Source organism: Trachinotus anak, unplaced genomic scaffold, assembly GCF_046630095.1.
Source record: "Trachinotus anak isolate AG129_WGS33_773 ecotype Australia unplaced genomic scaffold, CSIRO_AGI_Tana_v1 ptg000012l, whole genome shotgun sequence".
NCBI lineage: Eukaryota > Metazoa > Chordata > Actinopteri > Carangiformes > Carangidae > Trachinotus > Trachinotus anak.
This window is the reverse complement of record NW_027273863.1, coordinates 24856629-24873395: the sequence shown is the minus strand read 5'-3', so window position 1 is coordinate 24873395 and position 16767 is coordinate 24856629. Positions and strand designations below refer to the sequence as shown.

Below are 16767 nucleotides of genomic sequence, written 5' to 3'. Positions count from 1 at the left end.
TTATGAAGATTATAATTATAACTAGAGCTGTAAACGTGAAGTGTTGATGCTCAGAGTTGTTTACTACTTTATTACATTTTGAAGTTCCCATTCTGTGGTTTGCATGAAGACTCTCTTTGATCAGTGTACTCTGTTTAAATAAGATGTATTGGTAATGACATGGCTGTGTTTCTATTCAGTGATAATGCACTGAATGTTGGTAAACCATTCATCATCAGATTAGCAATTATAAATGTCAACTTCAAGTTAAAACACAACATACTGTACAACACACTACATGCTGACATAAACAAGAGCATCTGTCTGCTGTCTGATGACCTGCTGTGCAGATTCTATTTTCAAAGATCAGGAGGGCGGCGACCAGGACAACGACTGCTTGTGAATGATTTCTGTGACGGGCTTCAGGGGCTCCCAGAAGGTGATGACCTTCAGCAGTAGTCGGGGAAGTATTCAGATTTTTTGTAACAGTACAGTGCATTCAAAACCTCGTCCTTCTCACAGAAACAAACTGCTTCATGGAACCACATCACCTGAGATACGCATGTACATATGTATGGTTGGACAATGCACTGACTGAGGCGCCGGCTGTCACCTGCGACCTGTGAGAAAAGGACAGAAAAGGGGTTAGCTAGCAGGATTAGCATATCATTAACATATAATTAGCATATCATTAGCATTAGCATTGGGGGGGGGGGGGGGGGGGGGCGAGGCTGGACAGCCCGACCCCCAGGCGGCCCTGCGCCCAGCCATCGGGCTCGTTCAGCCTCGCGCGAGGCTACTCCCCCGACTTACTCCCCCGACTTACTCCCCCGACTTACTCCCCCGACTTACTCCCCCGACTTACTCCCCCGACTTACTCCCCCGACTTACTCCCCCGACTTACTCCCCCGACTTACTCCCCCGACTTACTCCCCCGACTTACTCCCCCGACTTACTCCCCCGACTTACTCCCCCGACTTACTCCCCCGACTTACTCCCCCGACTTACTCCCCCGACTTACTCCCCCGACTTACTCCCCCGACTTACTCCCCCGACTTACTCCCCCGACTTACTCCCCCGACTTACTCCCCCGACTTACTCCCCCGACTTACTCCCCCGACTTACTCCCCCGACTTACTCCCCCGACTTACTCCCCCGACTTACTCCCCCGACTTACTCCCCCGACACCATATAGGCTCAAATTAGGGTACAAATGATTTTGAGCTTGTAAAGTCATGTTCACAAATCATTTCAAAGTTTGTAGTTTTAAACTAACCTTTGTAAACATGTTAAATAAATCTGCTTGAGAAAGTCTAGTATGAAGGTGGAAAAAAAACTTGCTTGTCGTTAAGAGATTTGTATTTGTTAATTAAGACACTATGTGAATCAAATCTGAACCAATGATCAGTTGAAAGGTTAAAACAGTCAAAGAAGAAAGTGGATGTCTGTGAACAGATACAGAGCAGAAAATTGTGTAAAACTCAGCACTCAGACTGATGGTGATCACTACAAATTGTGATCCTTGTAACTTCACTGTCACACACTGTGTGGGAACATTTGAGCGCAGAGTTTTACAGTTTCCTGCTGTGTATCAGTGAACAGGTTTTGACAAAACCATTTCTTCTCTTACAAGGTCTTTGTTTAACCTCAACACTGACCATGTGTTGTTAGTTTTGATTCATTGTCTCTTTTTTAACAAATACAAATCTCTTTGACAAAAGCACTTTTTTTTTCCATGTACAAACTTGAATTTCTCGTGCTAATTTATTTTACAGGTTCACAAGGGTTGATTTACAACTACAAACATTGAAATTATTTGTGAACATCACTTCACAAGCTCAAAATCATTTGGACACTAATTTGAGCCCATATTGATGTGGGGTGGAGTAACGCTATTGACTTACCATTTCTTGCCGGTTGTGGGGACCTTAAGGTGTGGTACAGGCTTGAGGTGGGTTCTGGCATCACTGTGAAAACACATCAAATTACTTTCCATTAGAGGACGCACAGGGACATTTCAAGCAGCTCTTCATTTCACCGTGAAATGTTTTTGAAGCATATTTTCACTTAAAGGGAGACTTTTAAAAATCTTTCCAGGATTCCTGTTAACAGTATCTGTAGTTGAAGCTGTGTGCGGCCACCTCCTCTGAAACCAGTGGGAGCGTCCTGCATAACTCGCACCTGACTGAGTTGATAATGGAAAGTGAAATGTGTATGATCCTGTTAAATGGTGTCTCATGGTATTTTAGGGTCTCCTCTTTGCTCTCTCATCAACAGAGTATAATTCGATGTAACGGTGTCTAAGTACCCTTTGTTTTGGATCTAACACAGGATTATATGTGGTTTCTAATGACAGTATAATTTAACTGTAGCCAGCGGTGTCTAATTAGGGTATAACTATGTTTGTTTACTGTCTAATAAAGAGGATATTAATTCTAGTTTTGTCTAATTTGACATAAAGTGCAGCTTGTTACGTCTTATTACAGTACAATAATATAAAGAGTGAATGAGATTTGTATTTGTAATGAGAAAAACAAGACTTTGAAGAAAACTGAACAAATGATGCCAGTGGTGAGGTAACACAAAGACACTGTGTGTTTGTCAGAATCTGACAACAGTTACAAAGCTGAAAACTGCATAAATCTTTGCACACAAAGTTTCCACACAGCGTGTGATACTGAAGTTACAAGTACAACTTTGACCCCATTTTCACACCTGAAAATGATTATGCAATGAAAGTCCAACCACAAAGCAGAATTCAGAGGGCAGGTGGTTCTGTTGTCTTCATCTCTGCAGCTGAACCTGAAAGGTGGAGTAGATTTTTTAAGTTTGCGCTTTTGTCCATCTTGAAAATCTACCACACCTTTCAGAATCTGGACTCTGCTTTGTGATTGGATTGTCACTGTCCAATCAGATTCAGGGGTTAAAACAGGGTCAAAATGTGTACTTGTAACATCACTGTGTGGGAACTCTGAGCACCAAGTCTGACACAATTTCCTGCTTTGTATCTGTTCACAGATGCTGAAAAAAGCACCGTCTTTGAGTTTCCTCCCCACTGATAACGCTTGTTCAGTTTTAGTCACAAACTCTTGTTTTTCTTGTTACAAATCTCATTTGCACTTTATTTTATTGTGCACTAATAAGATGTAACAAGCTGCACTTTGTATCAAGCTACACAAAACTAGAAATAATGTGCTCTTTATTAGACAGTAAACAAACATAGTTATACTCTAAGTAGACACCATAAACCACAGCTAAATTATGCTGTCATCAGAAACCACATATAATCCTGTGTTAGATCCAAAACAAAAGGTACTTAGACACCGTTACATCGAATTATACTCTGTTGATGAGAGAGCAAAGAGGAGACCCTAAAGTACCCTGAGACACCATTTAACAGGATCATACACATTTCACTTTCCTTTATCAACATAGTCAGGGGCGAGTTATGCAGGAAGCTCCCACTGGTTTCAGAGGAGGTGGCCGCACACAGCTTCAACTACAGATACTGTTAACAGGAATCCTGGAAAGACTTTTAAAAGTCTCCCTTTAAGTCAAAGGATGACTTTAAAATGTGTTTTAGAGCAGTCTGAGGCCTTTAAGTCAGGAAACTCTGTCTATGAAATAAAGCATAAAAAGATTCATCAATCATCCATTTAAACTCATTTAATACTGTAAGTACACAAGTATGAAAACTGACTAATATAAATCTAGTAGTTTGACAACAGCTGGCAAAGGTGACGTTGAATAGCAGCTACAGCTGACAATAGTCTGAGTCTGTTTTTAAAACCATTCACTGCTGAGCCAACATACACATGTTCACAACACCAAACACTGATCCTTCTTCTTTAGTTTGGGAAGAGGGTTACTCTGCACAAATGTGTAACACTGAATAAACTGAACTGAGGATCCCTGATGATGTCAGTGGGGAGGTAAAACACAGACACTGTGACAGAAGAAGAGCTTTTGTTATTGTCTGTGAACAGACAGAAGAAAACTGTATAAAGCTCACAGTTCTCTCAGGGTGACGCAGAAGCTACATGAAGCATTTTGACAATATTTTTACTCCTGAATCTGATTGGACAGTGACAGCCCAGTCACAAAGCAGGGGCCAATCAGAGGGCAGGTGGTTCTCATGTCCACGGCAGATCATGAAAGGTGTTGTAGCTTTTCAAGATGGACGACAGCGTGGGCTTGAAAATCGACCACACCTCTCAGGATCTGGACTGTGGTTTCTGATTGGACTGTCGCTGTCCAATCAGATTCAGGTTGAAAAACGGGGCCAAACTTGCACTTGTAACTTCACCGTCACTCTCTGTGGGAACTTTGAGCCCTGAGTTTAATACAGGTTTCTGCTCTATCGGTGCACAACAGCACTTCTTCTGTCACGGTGTACTTGTTTTACCTCACCACTGATATCATTCAATAAAAATATCACTTGTCAGGGATTCAGCAAAAAAACAAAAAATCATTTCAATGTATTCAGTGTTTCTGAGTAACCCTCTCCCCAAACAGAACAATAAGGATCAGTGCTTCATTTCTAGTTCATTCATTTCCTTTACCATGCAAGTGAGTTATAGGAATAAAACAGTGACTTAAACCTTTGAAACTGAAAACAAAATCTGAACTGAAAAAGGAAACAATGGCGTGAAAAACTTGTAATTCTAATATTTTCATCATTACGTTTCTATGTCACTGGTTTTGAGATTGAACTCTGTCACCTTTTTGGTGTTTGGGGGAATTTACATCAGAAGCCTGACAGGAGGCCGACCTGGTTCACCCGGAGCTCCCGAACCAAGGTTCAAGGTAAGTTTTTGTCTTTCGATGTGAGAGGAAAAGTGAGGGAGAAGTTAACTCTTAACAGACATGATGTTTTCACAGAGGTCCACTGGAACAGGCGGTAACGTTGGCCAACACAAGTCATCCAGCTGACGGTGATGCCGCTGAGTCTCCCGCACCGTGAAGTCTTTTGATGAATAAGAGTTTGAGGCCAGAGTTGCTGCTGCTGCACAAGGTCTCATCAAGGTGCTGACGAAAAAGAAACTCAGCATCAAACCCCAGCACAGCAGAGCTCGGTGCCGTCACAGGAGCTGCAGAATCGGCTCCAACCCCAAACCAGACAGAGCAGCAGGAGATCACCAGGTTTAACCAGGTGTGTCAGCTGACGTCAGCGCTGGATCCAGCAAACCTTTGTCAAAACAACGTCACGTCCGTTAAAAGCCAACTTCACCCATGGATGTATTATAAGAACTGGATGACGGATCTAAAAATGGCGCCATTCAGTTCAATACAAGTTGCTCGCCTGGCGCATACGCCGAAAAAGTTTCTGGCTTCCGGGTTACTTCCGCGTTACGCGGCCCATAGAGACTGCGCAGTAGTGTCACTCCCATCATGCCTTTGGGCGATGAGAACGAGCGAAAAACGTTCTCGATCTGTTGCTGCGCGTTCACGAGAGCTCTGCTGGAGGACTGATGTGTAACAGACTGATCCAGGACCGGCCCGGGGCCTGAAACACGGATTATACAGCAACAACATTCAGGCTGAAGCTTCAGAGCCGAAAGTCACATTAAAATCAACATTTTAAAAAATCATAACCAGGCAGAAATATTATGTTTAAATTGTCTTTTAGGCAATTTTAAGATATTGATGCTGCATGTGACAGAAAACTACAACTCATCAGATAAAGTTATCACGTTTACTTTCTGTCATTGAGCAGCAGATTATACGACATGTCTTCTTTAAAGAACTGCAGGGCTGTAGTGAAGCTTTATGTCCCGTCACTGCTCTTTCTATGTTTCACAGATATTTGATTTGAAAATGAAAAATATATCAAAATTATTTTTATAAAGATGTAATTTAAATGATGAATGCCTCTGAACATATAGCTGCTGTACACTGAGCTCACACTGAGGGAGGTAGAGGCGGTGATGAGGCCGGTTCCTCCCCCAGGGACAGAGAGGGGCCGCGGGCTGCAGCGGCTCAGGCCCCCGCTGCTGACCCGGAGGACGCTGCGTCCAGGCCGGACTCAGTTCTAGCTGAACCCGCTGACACAGTGAAGGTCCCTCATCTATAAATACTGAGGCGGTGGTTGTTGATGACAGGTGGTGACCTGCAGTCAGGAGGAGACTCTGCTGCTCACACATCACACAAACTATCACAGAAGCTCAGGGACTGAAATTAAAACACCTGAAGAAACTGACGGAGGAAGAACAATCATGGCGGCGTCTCAGTGAATCCAGTGATGAGAATATATCGATTAAAAACAACTATATTCCTGAAAAAAGTGCAAGAAGTGACGAATAAATGCGACAAAAAAATCACAAATCAATGAACTTGATGCTCGTTCCCGAGACACAGCGGGACCGCGGATAGAGTGCGCGTACACAGTGGTGACGTCACTCAGAAAAAAAGACTCTTCTGGGCTTTGAAAAACTTTTACAAAGGTTAAAACCCCGTGGCTTAAAAATGTCTTAAATCTTTTACTGTTGCGCTCTGTGGGAAAATGCTTTTTGGGCCGCGGGGGCATTTTTCGCTGCAACACCACGAGTGGCCACCGGAAACAGCGGCTGCAAGTCTGAGCGGCGGCGCCGTGTCCAGGTCTGATGACACATCCATGACGTCACCTCAGCGAGGGCCTACGTCAAATAACAGCGACAGGGCGTCAACAACAGTTACCTGCGGTTTGGGAGCTCCAGGTGAATGTGTGGAGGCCATTGCTTTAGTACACACCTGTCCAACCGGAAGTAATTAATCCTACACACCGCTCCCGCCAACACGGAGACAGGAAGTTAAACTGAAAAATGCTGACAGCGTTTTAAAAAAGTAAATAAATCAAAATAAGACGAAGGAAAAAAACAGGCTCGACACAGAACAACACAAAAATATCAACATTAAAGATTTTAAGATTGTAGTTTTCAATGCCATTGTTTCGTTTCAAGATTTAAAGTCCCTGTTGTCGCCTCATAGTGAGTCCTCCTCCATCAGACAGGATCTCTGACACCGTAAACTGAACACCTGGCGGACTCACCTGTGAACCAGGTAGTTGACATCTGAGCAGACAGGATGTAAGAGGAGGAGGAGGAGAGTCAATGTCGGAGCCCGGCGGGATGGAGACGAGGCGCTGCCGGTGTTTCCCTCACTGCCCGCGGACTGCGCTCAGAGCCCGGGAGGCTCACTGCCGCCATGTTGTTTGTGACCCGGATTTAAAGCTGGGGAGGCGCGAGCTCTGCCCAGTTCCCGCCAGAGGGCAGAGTATAAACAGAGCAGCTCTGCTCTGCTTCTTCTTCTTCGTCTCCTCCTGCTCACCTGCCTTCCCTCATCGTCTCGCGTGTTTCTGCGTGTTTGCTCCCCAGGTGACTTTTCTGGTGCAGTTTGTCATGTGACTGTGGCAGAGCCGAGGCCGAGGCCCAGAGAGCCGCTGCTGAGCCATGAACACACAGGAGAGAGGGAAGCAGCAAACATGGCGTCCAGGAAGAAAACACTGAAGTGACTCAGACTCCATGAGCTGCAGCTGAGAGTGAAGGAGCGCTCACAGGCCATAAACTGCAGGAACAGTCCACAAACTAAAGCAGTAACTGAAGCTCAACTGCAAGTAAAAGTCCAACTGTGCACGAAGCTGAAGTCAGTGACACACAGACAACACATAATCATAGTTTATTAGTCTGAAAGCATTTTAATAAAAGTCTTAAATGTCATGTTTTTCCTGTGCCCAAGGACAGTTAAGTCTGTAGTATCTGTCCTGAAGCTGTAAATCACACAGACCCTCAAATGGACAAATATCCACAGACAAATCAAGACACAAGCTTTGTGAAGAATCAGCAGGTGTGTATTTCACTAACATATCGATTAAATGTCATAAGAGACAAATGAAAATGTGGAATGCAGAAATTGCTTTATTCTTTTTAATTGAGCCCCACCCCCCTACATTAGGAGCTACTGAGCACAAGTGAACTATTACAGCATAGAAACACTCTGGCAGTAAAGACCTGATGCTAAAGTCATCCTCAAATAGTTGAATGCTGGCGTTCTTAAGTCAGGCCACTGAAGTTATATAACAAATTACTCTGAGCCATAATCTACAGCAGCTGTGTCGTGTGGCCCGAACAGGTCTCATCCAGGTTTTACATTGGACGTAAAGTTTAAGGTCTGAAACACTGATCTTGGTGTAAGAGATTACACAAACATTTTATGTCCTCACAGCGTCCCACTCATTGTTTCAGAGCAAACTGGGTTCACATCACATTTTTAATCTTTGGTTTCTGCAGCACAGGAATGAAAAATGTGGATTCTTAAAAAGAGTTGTGTTCTTTTAAATACACAACCCATGATGATAATATAGTGTTTCATCTTCAAAGCATCTGCTGCAGAAAAATAACTAAAACTATACAGAAAATGCTAAAGTCATGATAGAAACATGGGACTTTATTAAAATGATGACGTAAACTTGAAGATGTAATTTTTCTAGAATTACACTGGACCTGACTTAATGAATATGAGCAAAGCAGGAGAAGCAGCCAACAGGTTTCATTTGAAAGTATTTAATGTTTTGCTTGCAGTCAATCCTATTATCTTGAATAAATCAATTCTAGATCAATGCATCAATTCATTCTTACTTTAGATATATAATCATGTGAGAACAAACCAGGGAGATTACACGTACTTCTTAACAGCAAAATAAATGAGATGATGAAATATAATGAAATGAGATACTCACTCGACACAGGCAGGAACAAAGGTGAGATGATGGAGGGAAGCAGCTCAGCTGAAGGACAAACAGAGAATGAGCTCAGGACACAGAACAAAGGAAACTGAAGACACCTGTGTGAGCTGCCCCGTCAGAGACACCTGTGCTGTTCAGGTCAGCAGTCATGTGACCCCACTGCCCACAGGAGACATTATGAAGTAAAAACACATGACATCACATGTCACTGTGCTCTTCTGGGGTCAAAATGTAAAAGGCTGAGACACTGATGTACCTCCTGTCATTTAGCACCACCACACACTGCCTGCTGCTGTAGAGTCGTTCACACTTCAGTGGAGTCAAAGCTCAGAGAGTGTGTGGACGCTCTGAATCCAAAAGGCCATAAAAGAGACACTGAGACTGTCCCCCTGTAAAAAATGACCGGTCGTCTGTGCGAGCAGCTCATTACAGCCAAGAGTCCCTGTCTAAACTGTGTTTGTTGTTGTTACAATGGAGACAAAGTTGTGGTCGGCCTGCTGCTGATACTCTTATGGGTCGTACAAGGGTCGGGACAAATGATCTATGTGGTGGTTGAGGTTGGAGGGCTCACCTGAAAAAATAATCCCATTTTAATGAATAAAATCCTACTACATATTCTGACACATGTTCAATCCAGATGTACAATATATTAAAAGAAAAAAACTATGTAATACTGAGTATGCTGCAGAATAAAATCATTTCTAAACTCACAGTAAGTAAATATATGAAATGTGCAGTCAGTGGGTCAGTAGTGTTAGTAAGTGGATGTATGAAAGGGTGGTGTTGTATGGTGCAAAATAAAAAGTACAACCAAACCAAAGAAACCAGGTGGTTTCAGCCATGGAGTGAGAGACAAAATGAGGATGGATGATTTGAAATGCATTCTGGGTAGACTGGCCAGGTGCACCCAGGTGCACTGATGCCAGCTCCACCTACCAGGACCTGAAGGGAGACAAAACACACAGCAACCAAAGCCAAACTGAGCTGAGGAGCTTTAACCTCCACTACATCCCTGCTCAGCAGGATGAAGGCGCCCTCTTGTGTTGTGCATCAGTTTTCACATTTCAGTTGTTCACCTGCTGTGATGTTCACTGCAGGAAGAGGAGTCACACCCTGTAACACTGATGCTGCATTCAGGTCACATGGGAAAGATGGAAGACAAGAGTTTCCAGTCTACAAATATTATTCGCATCAGTCTTCAGGTGGGAATGTGACTTCTTCACTTCTGATTGAGCGACACTGAAACAGTTGAAATCAAAGCTAAAGAAATATATTCATGTTATGATGACGAGACTGGAGCTGATGCAGGCTGCACAGTTTCCATCTGTTGTTGACTGTTCAACATTTGACTTGTTGTAAAAGCTGTGTGACTGTGGTCGAGTGACGGCTGTGAAAACTTCTCAGAAACAACATAAATCAGTTATTGTGTCTTGATGACTTTCACTGAACATGACAGCCTCATTCTGAAGTTTCATCTTCATGTGAATCGACATCACAACAAATAAAATGACCTCAAGTCCACAACAACACAACCTCTCTTGTCTTATGTGCGTCAGGACTCCACTCAACTTCTTCACACTAAAACTTAGTGTGAAACTAAGTAAAGTAACTCTGAACATTTTTCCAGTTTGTGAAGCAACAAGTGAAAGAAAACTCTGCTCGTTTCTCTGTGACAAATGTTTAGTGAAGGAAGCTGAAAGGACAGAGACTGACTGACAAATGTTCCTCTGCCCTGAACATCAACACTGTAACACTGTAGTTTTTGCTGCTTTGCCTCATATTCGTTTCAAACAAGGCCAAACAAACCAAACAGGATTTGACAGCTTTCAGTTTTCTCCCAGTGCAGACATCACAGGCCACATCTTCAGGTCCAGCATAGCAGTGATCAGCAGGAGCAGCTTGGAGTCCAGTCTTCTTCAGCTCCTCCACTAAAACTGCTAACATGGTGCTTTTCACCAGGACAGGCCTCAGTGTGAAGGTCTGCCTACACTGAGGGCAGCTGTGGATTTTTTTCTTATCCTCTCCATCCCAGTGGGTTTTAATACAGTTCATGCAGTAGCTGTGTCCACAGGGAATAGTCACCGGATCCTTCAGTAGATCCAGACAGATGGAACAAGAGAAGGTTTCCCGGTCCAGCTGAACTCCTTTCTGCGCCATTTCACCTCTCAGTGTCAACGACTGTCTGAGTTTCACTTTCTCAGAACAGAAACTAGTTTGAGCTCTGATCTAAACAACATGTGTCTCTGCAGTGAACGGGGCCTGTCAGCTCTCTCACTTCACCACATGTTGGTTCCACCCATCTTCAGACTGTAGATCTGAAGGGGAGGGAACAAGGAAACACATGAACAGTGGAGCTGGCTGTGTTAGAGAGCAGGAATAAGAGGGAGGGTTATCAGGCTGTGACTCAGTCCAGGAGGAGGAGCAGTTTGATACTGTGTGTTTAACCCTTTCTTTTTTGTTTGCTGTAGAGCTCATTAGTCTTTAAAAAAACTGATCAGCACAACTTTTAGATGAGAAACTCTTTTTTGGATCTTTGGGTTAAGAGATGATTCCCCAGCTGTCTGAGTTTGTTCTTCTATTGTCTCAAAATATGTTTTACTGTTGGTTTCATAAATGAAAGTAATGAGGCTGCAGTACATGAAAAATAAAGAGAAAACAATCTCTGTTGACTTTTCAATACTTTTGAATAGTTCGATAAAGTTCTTGAAATATTTTTGGATCAAACAGGTTAAATTTAGAATGTAATTTTGAGCAAAATAAAAATATTTTAATATTTGATGCATTTAAAGAAACAAATGAAAAACTTTTTGCACTGTGAATCCCACAGTACTTGAATTTGACTCCGTATTTTAGTTTTGGAGTTTTACACATGTGATCAATAATATCCTTTCAGTTGTTTTCCAAATGATCCCTCAGACATCACACTGTAGATATTATATTGCCATCATCTCAGCAAAACTCAAGTTTTACAGTTTGATGTCAAAACAATTATTAATACAAAAGCACCAAGAGTGAAACAGCTGTTTGAAATAACACAAACACACTGGAGTGAACCCCAACTTAACAACAATCTGACGTTAGTGAAGAATAAACTACGATATTACAAAATGTCACATGTAGTTGATTACTGGCTTTATAATAAGACCAGAGTATAGTCTCAATAACCAAACAGTAACTACATAAAGTTGATCAGTTACCTGGGAACATTTTCTAATGAATAAAAGAAAAGCAACAATTTCTGCATTTTATTTAATGTAAAAGATGAATTCCTACTGACTTGCAGCAGCTTCACAGCTCTAACCAGGATGTACGACATCAGGTGATTTATCATAAATCTTTTCAGCCTAAAATCATCATCTTTAGTGTTTATTATTCAGAATGAAAATCAATCAGACAAAAACAATTTAAAGCTTGAAGGGTGCAGTAGCATTATCTGACATACTTTGGTCTTACAAGCACTAAACAGCAGCAAACTCTCACACTCAGTGTTTCCATCTCTGTGTTTATTTCCACTCTCACAGTCAGTTACAAAGTTCACACTCACAGCTACAAAACCAGCATCTAAACACTGTGCAGGAGGAAAATGATCAAACTGATACAACATCACAGGTTTGATGATTTCATGTGAACAAATGTACACATGGCAGAGGATATGGAACAACATTAATTACTCTGTACAGTCCATGTTGCTGTTGTGTTGCTACCTGGTCCAGTGTTGCTTGGACTTGTCTTTGTATCCAAATGCACATTTATTTAAAATTCCTGTTCTACGAAAATCCTGTTGTGTTATTGTACATCCACCATCCCTCTCCACCTCCCAGTGACTACATCAGTCAGACTCTTTCTGCTCAGGACCTGTCAGCAATTAGGAGGAAAACTGCTTCAGATATACGCTCATATTTTCTCCATCAGCTTTGAATCAGATCCTGGAATGAAGACACAAGAAAACATTTAATTGATTATTGAGGAAAATCAACTTTATTGATGACATGAAGCTTCAGTTTGTTCCCACATTGAAACAGTAAAGTCTGTTCAATGACTCTTGTTCAGTGATTTCATGAACAGATTGACTTCATCCACACAATCAGTTTGTTTCACATGGATCTCAGATATGGAAAAGAAAAGAATCAATCATCTCCTCATTGATGATTATCATGATAAAGACACTTTGATAAAACCTCATAGACCTTATTTGTAAGTTAATCTGAACAACAACAACATTTGTTCTGACAAACACATCAATGTAAATGTAATTATAGATTTGTGTCTTTACACAGTGAGAACAAAACATCAGTGATAAAGGAAGGTCTGCTGATTTCTCTGTTAAGGCTCATGCAGTGGAAGAGAAACAACAACACACAAATACATCAACACAAATATCCAACAAACATTTAGAGCACAGACAAGTTTGTGTTTTCATGTGGACAAATGTGAGTTTAGGTCAAACAAACATGATGATGAGCAGTAATATCCTCCATGGCTCCAGCTCCACCTGAACAAAGTCAAACATCAACACAACCAGAAATGAGAAGAGGTCAAAGTACCACCCATAATGTTTGATTGACAGGTGATCTGTGTGCAGTGCAGAAACACAACAGCAATGAGCTTTTAGCAACAAACATGGAGACAAAATAAACTGATGAACTAAAATACAGATTTGAACCAACTGCTCCTTAACTGGCCTTTGACTATTTGAGTTTACACAACTCAGCTGTGCCTCCATAAAGCCCATAAAGCCAGTGATTAAACCCATGAAGCCCATAAGGCCCATAAAGCCGAAGTCCAGCATGTAGAGGCTGAGTGAATGTGGTCTGGACTCTGTGGAGGAGAGTCATGGTTTCAGAGACACTGTAGAAGGACAGAATACCTGTTCTGTGATCCAGGTACACTCCTACTCTGGAGGACTGAGGTCCTGAGATTGGAGTTTTAATATTGTTGAACCAAAATACATAACAGTTTCGGTAACAACTTAACGCCCAAGATTTGTCATTGCAGCCAAATCCACATTCATCCCTGCTCCCTGCTCTGCTGATATTCTTGTATGCGACTGCTACAGAAACTCCTCTTCCTCTCCACTCCACCTCCCAGTAACAACGTTCAGTCAGACTCTCTCTACTCAGGACCTGATACCAGTCAGTGAACCTGTCTGGATGACTAGAATAAGACTGTTGACCTCGTGTTATTTTTCTGTTTCCCTCAGATAATAACAGCCATGTGTGTGCTGTGTTTGGATCCAGTGTGATTTCCTGTGAATATTTTAAGAATCCAGCTCTGGTCTTGGGCCCTGGTTCTGACAGTAAAACGTCCACATCAGTCACTGTCAGTGAGATGTTTGTCCATGTCTCTCTCAGAATGTCCTGTAGTTTATCTCTGAGCTCTGACACAGCTGCTGTCACATCCTCAAAGTACCTCAGAGGACGGATATTGATGCTGGATGAGTCTGTAGATTGACTGAGTGGTGACAGTGAGGGGTAGTTGTGTAGAAACTGGTTGTGATCCTCTGTGTGTGAGAGCTGCTTCAGCTCAGCGTCTTTCCTCTTCAGCTCAGTGATCTCCTGCTCCAGCTTCTCCTGAAGCTCTTTGACTCCACTCACTTCAGTTTCCTGCTGGGATCTGATCTGCTGCTTCACATCAGAGCTTCTTTTCTCCACGAGACGGATCAGCTGAGTGAAGATCTTCTCACTGTCCTCCACTGCTTTATCAGCAGAGCCATTGATAGCCTCCAACTCCTGTTGAAGCAGCTTCACATCTTTCTCTCTGTCCTGGATTCTCTGCTGGATGTTTTGTCGACTCAGCTGGAGCTCTCTCTGCCTCTCAGTCCTTTCTGCTGCAGCTGAGACTGTGTCGTGGCCTTTATGTTCATCCTTGTCGCAGAGATAACAGATACACTGCTGATCAGTGCGGCAGAACATCTTCATCACCTCATCATGATGAGAGCAGATGTTGTCCTGGAGCTTCTTGGAGGGCTCCACCAGCTTGTGTTTCTTTAATGGAGCTGCTTCATAATGAGGCTGAAGGTGTTTCTCACAGTAAGAGGCCAAACAAACCAAACAGGATTTGACAGCTTTCAGTTTTCTCCCAGTGCAGACATCACAGGCCACATCTTCAGGTCCAGCATAGCAGTGATCAGCAGGAGCAGCTTGGAGTCCAGTCTTCTTCAGCTCCTCCACTAAATCTGCTAACATGGTGTTTTTCCCCAGGACAGGCCTCGGTATGAAGGTCTGCCTACACTGAGGGCAGCTGTGGATTTTCTTCTGATCCTCTTCATCCCAGTGGGTTTTAATACAGTTCATGCAGTAGCTGTGTCCACAGGGAAGAGTCACCGGATCCTTCAGTAGATCCAGACAGATGGAACAGCAGAATTTTTCTCGGTCCATCTGATTTCCTTGCTGCGCCATTTCACCTCCTGAGAGTCTCTGTCAAACAGTTTCACTTTCTCTGAATACAAACAATCTCTGTGCTCTGGAGGAAAACAGATCTCTGCTCTCGTTCTCCTGCTGCAGTGAGTCAGACTCATCATCTCCTGCAGTTCACAACATGTTGTTTACACCCATCCTCATACTTACAGATCTGTGAGGGTGAGGGAACAAAGAAACAGCTTGATAGGGTGGAGCTTGATACGTGTTGAAGCAGGAAGAAAAGAGAAAAGAGGGAAGTGTCTGTTCTGCGCTCCACAAAGAGGAGCAGTTTGTGAGAGACAGGGTGTGTTATCTGTCATTTACGACAAAGAAAGGTCGAAAGTCAAGTCAAGTCAAGTATTTGTTAAAAACAACAACTATGTGAATCCAAACTGAAGACATGATCAGTGGTGAGGCTCAACAAAGTGACAGTGAGAGAAGACATGTTTCTGTGGATGTCTGTTTACAGATACACAGCAGGAAACTGTACAACTCAGCGTGCATCATTCCCAGTGTGCGACACTGACAAGGACAAATCTGAATCCTTGTACCTTGAGTGTGGCACACTGTGTGGGAACTTAAGAGCGCAGGGTTTTACAGTTTTCTTCTCTGGATCACAGATGTTGACAAAACCAGTTCTTCCTTCACAGCGTCTTTGTTTCACCTCAACACTGATCACTTGTTCATAGTTTTGATTCTCATGGTCCTTCCAAATACAAATCTCTGACACAAGCACAATTTCTCCACCTGCAGAATTTCTCATGTAGATTTATTTGACACGTTTACAAAGGTCGAGTTCCAACCACAAACTTTAGAATCATTTGTGAACATCACTTTACAAGCTCAAAATCATTTGGACACTAATTTGAGCCCATATATGTGTGGGGTGGAGTCATGCCCATGACTTACCATTTGTTGCTGGTTGTGGGGACCTTAAGGTGTGGTACAGGCCTGAGGTGGGTTGTGGCGTCCCTGTGAAAACACATGATGGTGTTTGTATTAAATAAAATTACTTTCCATTGAAGAGCAAACCGGGACATTTCAAGCAGCTCTTTGTTTGACTGTGAAATGTTTTTGAAGCATTTTAAGGAGATAAGAACAGAAAAGATTGATCAATCACCCATTTAACCCTCATTTAAGTACAAAAATGATAAATGTACTAGTTCAAGCACAAGCTGCAAAGGTGACATCTGATAGGAGCCAAAGCCTTTTTTAAAAACGTCTGCTGCTGATCTAATATACTCATGTTCACACCACATCTCTCAGCAGGAAACAGGCTGTGTTAAATCTTACATTGCTCAGTTATGGTTGAACTGGTATTTTACAGTTAGCAGAGCTTTGCTCAGTAAAGTGATACATCACACACAGTTGTTACTGAGTAGTTGCTTCATTATTACATCACAATGAATTCCCTCTCAACCAATCAGAGACAGCTGGTTTCTGAACAAGGGTTTGATCATAATATTCAAGATACTTATGTTAATAATCACATCCAGGTAATTTTCTGATCCATCGTGAGTGTAACAAACAGAATATCATGTAACTCATCTGAAACATTTAACCATGGATCTCTGTTGAAAGGCGATTACACAAAATACAAACTGTTTTTTTTTTTTTTTTAATTGCATATTTACAAAACAGGTTTGACAAAAATAAAAGTTTAAAAATGAA

The 16767-nt window shown here is 42.4% G+C and overlaps 2 protein-coding genes across 21 annotated transcripts in view; both read right to left on the bottom strand.

The window, feature by feature from the left end:
* LOC139628679 (tripartite motif-containing protein 16-like) overlaps positions 1-8841 on the bottom strand; it is a 276374-nt gene extending 267533 nt beyond the window's left edge. For 10 of the 19 annotated variants that reach the window (XR_011692841.1, XR_011692838.1, XR_011692840.1 and 7 more), the window contains exons 1-3: positions 7007-7168; positions 1884-1946; positions 319-599 (exon numbers count right to left, since the gene is read on the bottom strand). The gene's annotated coding sequence lies outside the window, so the exon portion shown is untranslated. The other 9 variants (XM_071490636.1, XM_071490639.1, XM_071490637.1 and 6 more) reach the window with 9 other exon arrangements.
* A 3339-nt stretch (positions 8842-12180) lies between these two features.
* Positions 12181-16477, bottom strand: LOC139628676 (tripartite motif-containing protein 16-like). Of its 2 annotated transcripts, none has more exons than XR_011692836.1 (2): positions 16006-16477; positions 12181-12624 (listed from the first exon to the last, which is right to left on the bottom strand). XR_011692836.1 is itself a non-coding variant. In XM_071490622.1 (2 exons), exon 2 carries the CDS (start codon positions 15094-15096, stop codon positions 13387-13389), a length of 1710 nt encoding a protein of 569 aa, XP_071346723.1. In that variant the 5' UTR covers positions 15097-15268; positions 16006-16477; the 3' UTR covers positions 12712-13386. The 2 variants fall into 2 exon arrangements, 1 of the variants encoding a protein (XP_071346723.1); XM_071490622.1 differs by lacking the exon at positions 12181-12624 and adding an exon at positions 12712-15268.
* Positions 16478-16767: the final 290 nt, after the last annotated feature.

What these genes read in the sequence shown, in the direction of transcription:
- LOC139628676 (XM_071490622.1), bottom strand. Translation starts at nt 15,096, where the DNA reads ATGGCGCAGCAAGGAAATCAGATGGACCGAGAAAAATTCTGCTGTTCC.